The 12836-nt window shown below is 42.1% G+C and overlaps 1 protein-coding gene across 1 annotated transcript in view; it reads left to right on the top strand.

Moving 5' to 3' along the window:
• Positions 1-4011: 4011 nt before the first annotated feature.
• GRIN3A (glutamate ionotropic receptor NMDA type subunit 3A) overlaps positions 4012-12836 on the top strand; it is a 149345-nt gene continuing 140520 nt past the window's right edge. Inside the window, exon 1 of the mRNA XM_059926515.1 lies at positions 4012-4710. Coding sequence (XP_059782498.1) covers positions 4012-4710 — 699 coding nt within the window. The remainder of the gene's footprint in view (positions 4711-12836) is intronic.

Raw genomic sequence — 12836 nt, 5'->3', positions numbered from 1 at the left:
ATTTCTAATCCACACTGCCACTCACTATGTGATGACTTTGTGCAAATAACTCAACTTTCCTCAGATATGATTTTCTATTCTATAGAATGGGAATCATAACACTAATGCAATAAAGTTGTTTTATGATTTGACAGTAATATTATCTCTCGTGGATTACTGCAACAGCATCGTACCTGGTCTCCTGACTTCCATCCTAGCCCATCTTTCCTCTAATTATCAACAGAGCAGCTAGAGTGGTCCTGGTAAAACATAAGTCCCTAAGTTCTTCTTAACTCTCTCCTTTCCAGGGCCTTCTCAGCCCTTTCAGAGTAGAAGTCAAAGTTAATGATTGGCTTACTTTATCTGCCGCCTCCTCATTGCCTGTCTGACCTCACCAGCCATCACTCTCGTACTGGGTCATGTTGCTCCAGCAACTCCGGACCCATCACTACTCTTCAAACATACTGGAAACACTCCTGCCTCAGGGCCTTTGCACTTGCTGTTTCCTCTGCTCGGAAATTCTTGCTTTAAGTATTCATATGAATCACTTCCTCACCTCCATTTAGGTCTTTATTCAAAAGTAATCTTCTCAGAGGGCTTTACCCTGGCTCCCCTATCTAAAATTACTACCCAGTCTCCTCCATAATACTTTTTTGCTGCTTTATTTTCCCCCTTAGTATCAAATAACACATCCTACATTTACTTACTTGTATGTTTTATTGTCTGTCTCTCCCACTAAAATATAAGCTCGATGTTAGCATTTTGTTCACTCATTAACTATGTGACTTTGTGGAGGAAAAAAAATATCCTCAACTTCTCTGAACTAGAGTTTATTCATCCATTCCCCTGGACAGTTCTGCAGCAATGCCTGCACATAGTAGGAGTTTCATAAATGGTCATTGAACTGATGACTGAATCTTTAAAAAGCTTTCAAAATTATGACCACTGAAGCGTAAAAAAGGGGAAAGAAAAAGGAAGATGTGGGGAAAGGAGAGAAAAGAATCATGTCAGAGATGTTCAAATTACAGGGATATGGAAAAAGAGAGCCAAGCAGCATGAGAAAATGGGAAGGAAATCAGGGTAGCATAATTGAAAAACCCTGAAAGAAACCAGAGGAAGCACAAGAAGGAAGGGCTGCTCTTCACTATTTAAACAGCATTTGAACGATTTGGCTATAGTTTTATCATGAGCCAGCACTGTCCTCAGAACTGTGGGAAGCATCCTCTATTCTATGAGCAGACAGGGGAGGCATTCCCCCCCAGTAGCCCAGGACTCGTGAGAGGCCTAAAGGACACACAACGGGCACCAGCAGAGCCCATTAACAATTCCCGAGAAGTAAAAACAGAACCCGGGTAATAAAATAAAGTCTAACCTTTCTTTCCTTGGCGCTTAGTCCAGTTTCACTTATTCATGGGGTGCCGGTGCAGAGGCCTCACGTTCAGCACTTCAGACCAGAGTGTCCCTGTGAGAAATGGCTGCATCGACGCCGCAGCTCGGGAGCGGTGTGCAGAAACCGCGCGGGATACTCAATTCAAGATGGCGGCAGCGGGCCCCGCCCAGAGACCCTGCGTGCTCCGTCTGGGGCGTCAGCAGCACAGCTGTGCGTGCCCGGTGAGGACGCTGCCTCCCCCCACCCCCACCCCCCGCCCCGCCCCGCCACTGACGAGATCCCTATAAAGCAGCCCCACCTGTAGCCTGTCAGGGAAAGCATGTTCTCTGGGGTGCGAGCCTGCACCTCTCTGTTCTCTGATCAAAGAAAAAAACTTTACTTTGCTTCTAAACTGAACTTGGTCTGTTCTATTGGCTCCAAGGACACGGGGCAGTAGGACCCTTGTTAGGGCCTGACTGGAAAGGGTTAGTAACACAGCGGCTCTCAGATGCCATTAACAGATGAGATCCAACTGTTCTTCATCACCGACTACTTTCTTGGGAATCTGGTTTGAACATACATGTAATGCCAAGTACTAAGATAATCACTCGAGGGCATGGTCATAATGTGGAATGTCATATTCCTCCATGCACACATACTCATACACAGACAAACACACCTCCTTCCTACACAATTAATTGATTCCCAGTCTTCCTGTAAGGCAAGGACCACAAAATTCTATAGTTTTCTTATTCAGATCCCAATCAGTGGAATCATCTGGAGCAAGAGGAAAGTTCCAGCGTCCATGCATGAGAGCCCCTCTATGGCCTCAGGAAGAATCCTTCCCTTCTGGTTCAGACTCTACTGTGATTTCCACTTTTGCCTCATGGGAGTCTTTTCTCCGGCATCCCAGTCTTGCAAGAGCTAATTAGAATGTCAGGTAAGGTTAGCTCTGAGATGACTTTCAAGATCTGTGCTGAGGAAAACAACATTCACTTTGCAAGCTTCTTGGGAATTTTATTTAGCTAGAGCCTCTTCAGCCCAAGGATTTAAAGCAAGATGGAAACTGTAGCTCATGAATCAAAACAACTCTCCAGAGCTAAAACCTAGCTGCATTTGCATAACAATTTACCAGATCCAAACAGCAGGGCAAGGTCAGGTGAAATAAATCGCCAAGGTCATGGTTCTCTGGAAGTGTTATTGAAATTCAGAACTCCTGATCCCGGGTGCTTGCTCTGCCCCATGGACATCTCTCCTACTCTCCTTCTAAATGAAACTGTGGCATAAAATAAAATAAATGTACTGTATGTGTGGAAACCACAGGCCTACCCTTAACCCCCTCCTTCCTTCTAACTCCAGATCGTTCAGATCATGGAGGAAAAGATCAAATCATAACTCACTGACCTCATTGTATTACCACACAAATGAAAGCACTTACTAGTAACAGTGATCTGGAGGACCCTTGGTCTAAACTGCAAACTGCTGTTGACTGTGCTTGAAAGTATACTTTCAAAGTATTTTAAATCTCTTTAATTTCTTGATCAAATAATTGCTTCGAATTCACTGTTATAATTTTGAGAACCCCAAAACATTGGGATCCTTAAAAATTGGCAAAGGCCCATGCGCCAGAGAGCAGGAAGCCGAGATTCAACGTGTATATGATTCTTGCTTTAATACCCTCAGCTAGAAAAACCGTTAAAGCAAGACATCGAAAAGAAGCTTCTTAAAATCACGGCCTCTTTCAACCTACTGGATTTCAGATTCCTCGGGCGCAACTCCGAATCCAGAATTCTCCCTCTTAGGTCGCAAGGAATTTCGCGAACTATGACCCCTAGCCTTGGAGGGGAGAGAACTTGCCAGGGGCGCGGGAAGCGCCACCCGGGAATCTCACCAACAGTGGGCGTCTAGCACAGCCAAGCGACAGGCTGGCGCCAGGGCTCAGCAGCAGAGAAGCGCCGGCTGAGGCGGGGAGAACTTTGCGCTCCCAGCAGAACCACCCTTTGCTGGCCAGTCGCGTCGCTCCTCTGAGGAAGCCAGCAGCGGCGGCGACTGGGCGGAAAGAGGACGAAAGAAAGGAAGAGAGGAAGTAGCGAGGGAAGAAGAAAAATGAAGCCAGCGCTGGGGGAGCCCGCGAGAGGGTGGCCGACGGTGGAGCAAGGAGGCTTTGGCTGCTTTTCCGCACCCCGGGCGTGAACGCCTTCTCCTGCGCGACCCCAAGGAAATAAGTGGGTCTCGCCTGGGCGAGACAAGAATCCAAGTGAGAACCTTGCCTCCTCGGTCACCGTTGCCCCCTAGGAATCCCAGCCGCTTCTCAGTCCAGCTTTCCCGCGGGGCCGGACGCAGTGCCCGAGCCGCCCTGCGGATGGGGCGGGCGGGGAACAAGCGCCCAAGCCGCGGGTGACCAGCGCCGCCCGCCCCGCTCAGCGCAGGGACCGGGCGGGCAGAGAATGCGAGGCGGAGGGACTTGGGAGCAGGTCCCGAGACTGCCTAGGGCGCGCTAGGCTCCAACTTGGATGGCCCGGAGTCCGCTTCAGCTCCTGGGACAGCTTCGCTGCGCGGAGTGAGCTGCCAGCGGAACCTGGGGGCGGAGACCTTAGGCGGCGGCTGCCCGGGGGAGAGCCGGGGGCCGGAGGGGGCGCGCTTTCTCCCTGCGGGTCTCAGTAATGAGGAGACTGAGTTTGTGGTGGCTGCTGAGCAGGGTCTGTCTGCTGCTGCCGCCGCCCTGCGCACTGGTGCTGGCCGGGGTGCCCGGCTCCTCCTCGCACCCGCAACCCTGCCAGATCCTCAAGCGCATCGGACACGCGGTGAGGGTGGGCGCGGTGCACTTGCAGCCCTGGACCACGGCCCCCCGCACGGCCAGCCGCGCCCCGGACGGCAGCCGGACAGGCGCCCAGCGAGATGAACCTGAGCCAGGGACTTGGCGGCCCCCGGCGCCCTCGCCGGGCGCACGCTGGTTGGGGAGCGCCCTGTATGGCCGGGGGCCGCCGGGCGCACGGAAGCCCGGGGAGGACGACCGGGCCGAGACCCTGTGGCCTCGGGATGCCCTCCTCTTCGCCGTGGACAACCTGAACCGAGTGGAAGGGCTGCTGCCCTACAACCTGTCTTTGGAAGTAGTGATGGCCATCGAGGCGGGCCTGGGCGATCTGCCGCTCTTGCCCTTCTCCTCCCCTAGCTCGCCGTGGAGCAGTGACCCTTTCTCCTTTCTGCAGAGCGTGTGTCACACCGTGGTTGTGCAAGGGGTATCGGCGCTGCTCGCCTTCCCGCAGGGCCTGGGCGAGATGATGGAGCTCGACTTGGTCAGCTCCGTCCTGCACATTCCAGTTATCAGCATCGTGCGCCACGAGTTTCCGCGGGAGAGTCAGGTGAGAGGAGTCTGGCGCGTGGAGTGGAGATGGGCACCGCTGGGGGCCGGGACGGTAGCGGGGGCGGAGGGAGGGCGAGGAAGGGGAACGCGGATGAAGACCTGAGGGTCGTGGGGCTTTGCAACTTTGATATTAAGGATCGGACCATATCCGTAGGTTATAGGTAGAAGGATCTCAGTAGAAGTAAAATAAAACATTTTAAAGCGCAGATGGACATAAAATGAGAGGTAGAGTAGCAGATGGAAGTAAGGAAGTGGGAGAATAAGCGAAAAAAATCTTCACGTTTTGACCAGTTGGGAGAAACCTAGTGGATACCCTATGGAAGTGTTGAATAGAAGTCGAAGTTCAGGAGCGTGGAGAGCAGTCGAGGTTCTAATGACTAGCGCGGGGAATGGGCATAGAAGATCCCAGACTGCCAGAGTCTTTTCAGTCCCCTGAGGAACTCTAAAAGCACCTGTCGGAAAGAGCACCTGCTCCTTCTGACTTCTTTAGACGATGTCCCTGAGCTTTAGGCGACCGGGTAAAGAAGAAAACACCTCCCTCTGAGTTCCTTTGAGTAAACAGGAAATCTGCAATTAGTACAGAAGCAATAGGTAGAGTGGTTAATTAGTCTTGGGTATTGAAAGGCATTAGAAATATTATCTGATACCGTAAAAATGGATGGGAGGACTCATTTGGGATTGTTTCTTTGTCCCTACTCTCTCTCTATGTGATGTGGGTTCAAAGACTGGCTATATTTAGTTGTGTTCAGCCCATTTCTGCTCCAGTTATCTAGAAGTAAAGACTATGATTTAGTTTCCTATGGGTTAAAAAAAAAAATATATATATATATAGTTTCAATAAAGGAAGCTATTTGAGAACTTAACTGTTGACAATTAAAAGATAAATATTTACAGAGAAGGTGGGGTCCTTTTAGCAATAGGAGTTTTCTGCATTTTGTGCATTATTTTTAAATAAAATATCAAGCATTACTGAGTCTTGCACAAAGTATTTATGAAACATAGGTAGTTGGGGGTGGTCCCATTTTAAAAACTGAGAAACTGAGGAAAGTTCTGGGGCTTGATCAACATTGGTTGGTGTACTAATAATAGAGTCCAGACTCGGGAGAATTTCTAACTCTATATCATTTTCATTCTATCACTGCAGCTGAAAAAAATATTTCTAATCTCTCTTCCATTTTCAATATATATACAGAGATAAAAAAATAAAATGAGTAAGAACAAATATATGTGAAAAGTTTGATCAAATCTATGCGTGAAATATAAAGAGAGTAATAAAGGTTTCTTTTTCTAGAAAAACGAATCTTACATTTTTAATTTTAGGAAGGGCAGCCTCAGGCTACTTTCAGCAGTTGCCCAGAAGATTTCTATTTAATGCTGAACTGTAGAGATTTGATCTGCAGAGTGCAGGCTAATTAACTTTTATCTGAAATATTTCCGTCACCTGAATCTGAATGACTGTAGGCAGCAGATGGGAGGGCATGGAAAACACAAGTGCACAATGCTGCCAGTGCCCAGTGTTATAAACATGAAATTGCATCCATAAGGTGTATCATTATTAATAGATATGCAGAATAAGATCTAACAAATGCAAGAGTCAGCCTCACTTGATGAGAACATCATTGCTTCTTTATTACCTAGTACTTCATATATGCCAATAGTGTTCACATTCTCCAGACTCCTTTCCATTTGTAGATTGTTTGGCAAGAGTCTTAAATAGCAAGAATTTTCCCCAAAATTAGTGTTCCTTAGTTAGAAGTGAAATTGTCTATGCTCCATGATGAATTTTTGTAGTATACAGCACACCACAACTTGGAGACCAGAGAAACTGTGAAGAAGCATCTAGAATAAGTAAATTTCAAAGCTTTAGGACCACTGGAGGATGAAGAGTCTTCCAGGGACAACCCTTGCAAGCTGACAATAAAATAAATACTATGTCAAGCACATTTACTTCTGTATTTCAATTCAGAAGTGTATTTTAAATCACTGTTGTCATTGTTACTTTCATGGCACACATCTTGAAAGGGAGGGATTATTTTATTAACTCAGATCTAGTTTGGCCAACTGAGGACATTTTCTTTCATTCATCTTTGTATTTTAAATTCAAACATATCTAACCTGTCTTACTTTTAGTATATAATTTAAATGTCATTCTATAATGTTCTATATTTAAAGTGTCCAGCTCAATGTCAAGTCACTGTAACATGTAATTTTAAGATATGACCACCATCTGCTTTCAGCAAAAATAATAACCGATCTTCTCCTGGCTTCTGAAAAGTGGACCTTTCTCTAATACAATGATGTGATTTTTTTTTTAAACTTCCTAAATATAAAAGAATGATGAAGTCATTTTACACATTAAATCAAATTGACTTAATTTAGCCACTGTCCTTATTAGAGTCTATGCCCAGTGACCTAATTTGTTGACTGTGCCAGTGCATGATTAAAGGATTCTAGAAGAAAGTGGACTTGTCCACACGATCAGACAAATCAAAATTGCTTTTAGAGCAGGAACAGCAACAATGTTTTCTCCCACTTTCTTTTGGGCTACTGATTTCTTTCATATGAAACCTTTAATTAGTAAGTAATGGTTTTGATAGCATCCTGCCACAACTCCTGAATGGAAAGAGATACCACTGATATGATCAAACCCCTGAGAGGAGCATAGTCGTTTTATTTCAGTATACTATTTATTCGAAACATAAACGCATAGGTTCATCAGCTTGGAAGGAACCAACTTCCTTCAATCAGGGAAATCCATTAAAATAAGATAGTTAGCTACCCACTTTTGGAAACCGTATGTGTATTATCACTACATCATAAAAGCTTAATACAACATTACATATAGGATAGAGTCAAAGCATGCTTCCACCCCAAAAATTCTGACTTTATCACACCCAAACCTCCACTTGAGGCCAACTAAATTCTGTTCCCATGCCCTTCAAATAATGATTCTGCACGTGGATGCAGTTAACATTTACATTTAAGTAACATTCAGCTCCTACAGTTCTTTCTTTCTCTTCACTCCCCCTACTACTTTTTCTTCTGAGAGTTTGTATTGTTTCTCCAAAGTTAATGCCTCAAATTTACCTACTGAGGTAGTGACAGATACACATTTCTTTCTAAAATGTGTATTTCATGTTAATTCCATATTGGTTTCATTAGGCAGAGTTAATGGAGTAATATAATTGGCTTAGATTCAAACCCATGCAATTAAAAGGTGACCACACTACTATTTTCTTCTCTTGTTGAATGTACCATGTGCCTGTCTCACGAGCCATATATGCTAACTAATTAGCATATGTTTATTCCCATGGAAATATAAGTGTTTTGGATGGTCCATTTTTATAATACAGGGCTAAGTACTGAATTCTGTTTATTAGAATTTCGCTAGCATGGTGCCACTTTTGTATGATACAAGGGACAAAGCAATGATATCACAATATAACTTATGTGCCTCATGAGGGGACAAGTAAAGGACATTTATTTTTAAAACATCTGCTCTCAACTGTGGTGGTTTTCCTTGACTTTCTCTATTCAAGGCACTGTTCTCTCTCCTCTGGGGGAAATGTATTCTTCTGCAATTCATGATGAATGGCTGATAGTAGCACCTAATTGTTGCTAACTTGAAGATAAATGATTTCAAATTAAATGTCAAGTGATGCAAAACTTTTCTTAGCAGTGATCTTTTACAGGTTCCTCTTGAAAAACAGAGACCTGGGATTAATCTGGAAGTTTTTATTTCCATTCTGGGAATTTTGTTTACAACGCTTACTTATTTTTCTAGATAAATAGAGCAGAAGAGACTAGCACACACCATTCATTGGGCAATTAATCTGTTTCACCCCTTTTCTTTGCGCCTGCCATAGAAGAGTCATAGAGAATCTTGGGTCTTGATCTCCTTGGCTATTACATCTTGGAGTTAACTTATGATTGAATCAACTGAAAACCAATTTTGGTGTCTAATTCCTTAATGTTTTATCTTCTGGTGTGGCAGAAATCACCTTGGATTTCGTGCCACTAGATTTTATTTCATGAATACCTCCAGTCAAATTCCAGTCATGTTGGTTAAACGAGCATGACATAATGGAAGGTATATTAAATAGTACTCAAAAAAAGACTCAGTGTACCTCTGCCTCTTACTGGCCATGGAATCTTGGTGACTCTCTCTGTGAGCATCTAGGCTTGTCAATCAAAAGAAGGTTATTTTACCAATCTGACAGAGTTGTGTGAATCAAATAAGAAAGTGAAGTACTTTGGAAAAATTTATAGTGTTAGCTAAATAACCAGTAGAGAGGTGTTGGTTTTGATCTGCTAAGAATCATCCTAGTCCTAATTCACCACTAATTCTCCATTAGTTGCTACTAATCAAAATAGAATGTGATTCACAGTGTAACATGTCTTCATCTTCCACCTTACTCTCTACCCACTCCCTCATTTTATTTCTCTTAAAAAAAAAGTAAGTGGGTTTAGTACCCACCCCCGAAAAGAACTATGTTCCTAACTAGCTTGCACCCTTGCCTAGGATTAGAAGACATGCCATAGGTACTGTTTCTATACCAATGGCAAATCTTTATAAATGCACATCATCAATGCAGTTTCTAGAGCCTTAGGTATTGCCATAGAAGCTTCAATAAGATGCCCAAGGTTTTTCAGAAATGTTGGTGTCTCTCATTTCTCCTATAGGAGAAATTATAGTAGATTCCTCATGAGACTACGGACACACAGTCTAACCTCTCTACCCCAACTCCGCCTACCATACCACTAAGCCCACTGTTCGGCTCATCTGACATTATTTTCTTGGCAAGTCTTTCTTGATGAAGAAAGCAGTGTGTTGGTTCATATTTGGTTCATATTGGCACAAGCTCCTTATCTCAGCTTGGATAGACAACAGTTTGCAAACCAGCTACTTTGAGTATCATTGCCCTAGGCAAATATGTGGAGCTCTCATAGCAAGGTATTGTACACTTTAGTGGCACCACTAAATGCAGAGATGAGAATCTCATTGTCTTTTCTCCTGCCTACTCTAGCTACTCCCATTCACATACACAAAAGAGTAGAGAAACAGTACAGCACTAGAAATGGGATGTGGAATCTCTAAAACTAGGCAAGAAGGAAGAAAGAACATCTCAGCATCTGCCACATTGCTTTTTGAGTAAATGCATGAATAACAAACTAATGGCAATCTTTAAGCCACTCATTTCTTTCTCAGATCTTTCCTGTATGGGATGGTGGGAGAAGAGAACAATGGGGAAAAGGTAAACAAAGAGTAAGCCAGCCACCTTCTCTCAACCTAACACCTCAGCTAGACTTTCAGATCTCCTGACTGTGAAGGAGTCAGACACTTTCAGGGGAGACTGTGTTCCTCCTGTACTGAGGGAGTCAGTTGATCCTACTTACCTGGGCTGGTATTGTGTCAGCTGGAGTAAACTCTGACCCTGAAAAGCTAATATCTGCTTGGCCAGGGATGGTCTGTCTGTAGAGATGAGCCTTCAAGGGTTCAAGTGGTAAAGAATTAAGCAGGATGACTTCTCTTTTAGCGAGGCTGAATTATGCCTCATTGCTTTTCATTTGAGACAGATTTAGGAAAAAACCCAGCCATATATATTTTTGTAGAATGTATGCTTTCAAGACTCCTTCACAAATGCGCTTACAGCAAGCATCCTTTTAACAGTCCTGTGAGGTAAATAACAATGTATAGACAACATAAAAGGACTAAAAGAGTTATGCATTGTAGGAAGTGAGACGTCACCAAGAGGAAAATAGACTAAGCTCCTTCTGAATTTAATGTATTTGTCAGCCTACAATCCGAGAACAGACTGGATCCATCACTGCTTTTGAATTATTGCAGAAAAAAGAAAGATAAAAGAGAGAGATCTATTTCTAGGTTCTATGGTTTAAAGCATATTTCACACTAAATATCCAATAATAGAAGTTTATTACATATTAACTTTGTCTTCATTTTCCTTATATGCACAAAAAATTGTGGAATAAAAAAGTTCAAGATTAACTTGGAAGACTAACCACTTGATCTAAATGAAAAATCATTCTTTACAGCATGTTATCTAAATGTAGCATCTGCTGCTGTACCAATTAAACCATTATATTAGTCACAGTCTGCTGACAATGACTTTTAAATTATGAAGTAGAGGTCGATACTTCTTAAACAAATTTTCGTTTTCTGGCTTACATGTCGTTAAGTGATAGTTCAGAGTCCTCCATGATGAACCCCAAATTTTGATAAGCTGTACAAGACACATTCATTGTCAACTTTCTTGAGAAACAGAGATGTATTTCTTAATTTATTATTTAACAAATACTTTTTAATAAAGTATTGATACCAAGTGTGTTTATTTCAGAATAAAAACTTGTTACCAAATATAAAAAAAAAGTTTAATTAAATGAATCATGATTTATCAATATCTTTACAATGGAATACTGCATACCCATTCAAAATGAAAATATTTGTTGACACAGAGAGATAAAAAAGTATACATTGTACGTAAATGTAACCTTCTGTAAAATATAAAGTCTAAAATCTTATTTATAAAAATGTTAAATGTGATTGTAACTGAATGGTAGAAGTCCACATTTTCCCCTGTGCATGCTTCTATTGATATTTTTTCTAAAAATAAGTATGTATTACCTACACAATTAAAAATAATAAGAGGAAAAAAAAAGACAAGTTACCTTCACATTTCCTCACCAGTGCTTTTAATACTTCATATGAAAGTATAGACTTCAGGAACAAATTAATTGTAGTATATGTTTAAATTTATCCTTTCACATCTATATTTCAATTTTATCCTCATAATTATTTTGTGAAGTGAGCAAGACAGTTAGTATTTATTTTACAAATCAGACAATAATAACATATAGATGGAAGAAATACAAAGTAGGGGTGAAGAGAATAGGTTTTTGAGAAGCACAGACCTATGTTTGAATCTTAGCTCTACAACTTTCTAGACATCTTTCCTTGAGAAAACATGCCTGATGTCTCTGTGCCTCAATTTTTGATCCACAAAATATGACTGTCTCATAAAGTTACGGTGAGGATGATATCATGTATGCAAAATTCTAAGCACAGTACCTAGAGCACTGTGTATTCTTATTCTAATGATCATTCTTTTAGCACGTAGTATTGACGTAGCTTACTAAAAAAACAAAATAATCAGAATGAGAACTCAAATATTCTAGCTTGCTCTCTCCAGAGTACTTCTACATGCATTTTCAGTATGTATATGATATTTAGGCTTAAGAGATCTGGTTCCAGTGGACCAAGCCTAAGAAAAAAACAAAGATTCTGCTGTTTTGAAACCCCACGTAGAATTCCAACTCACTGAGGTGCACCTCAGGTTAGGTATGTGTAAATTTGGTCAGCAATGAAGTGAATTTTGAGGTCCAGTTTCAACTAGTTGCTTTTTTTGTATGGATTCTAAATGATTGGATCTTTGGACCAGTTATGTCAGAGGTAAAAAGCAGTGTTCTATTTCTATCTGTCGGTATTAGTGAGGAATTCACAAGTCTTGTCTTATCTACTACCCTGATTTCTCATAGGAGGCTTCTAGGAACTAAACTTAAGGAACAGTAGAAACGTGACCCAGTTGACAGTCTAGACTTCTTGGGGGAGAAGGGGAGAAAGGGGTTGTTAGAAGGGGGAGAAGGGGAGAAAGGGGTTGTTAGAAAGGGGAGAGTCTCACCTGACATGGATTGAATGTTCAGAAGTTTCCCTTTTTTCATGCAGGCTTTATCCATACTAATGGAACTGACTTATGGCATTTATTAGATCAAAGTTTAGACAGTAGCACTGTTATATACTAAGGATTATAAAAAAGGATATCCATAAGGCAGACTGTATTTGGTTGAATCCTGACTATAACAAAATTGTTTGATGCATACAATTTTCAGGGACTTTTAAAATGTGTATCGCTTTTCTGATTATAAAAGTAATGCATATGCGCTACTACCCCATGGGTGTCCTCATATAACCTTGAGTAACATTTTGATATATTTTATTCTCTCAAGGATAATGGTTTAAAATTTTTAGAAACACTTGGGTCCAAGTAAAAAAAGCCTTATTGTCACTCCAATTGGAAGATGGCATCAAAGAACAGAAGAAAGGAATTC

The sequence above is a fragment of the Balaenoptera ricei genome, chromosome 6, assembly GCF_028023285.1.
Source record: "Balaenoptera ricei isolate mBalRic1 chromosome 6, mBalRic1.hap2, whole genome shotgun sequence".
Lineage (NCBI taxonomy): Eukaryota > Metazoa > Chordata > Mammalia > Artiodactyla > Balaenopteridae > Balaenoptera > Balaenoptera ricei.
This window is presented reverse-complemented; position numbering and strand designations above follow the sequence as displayed.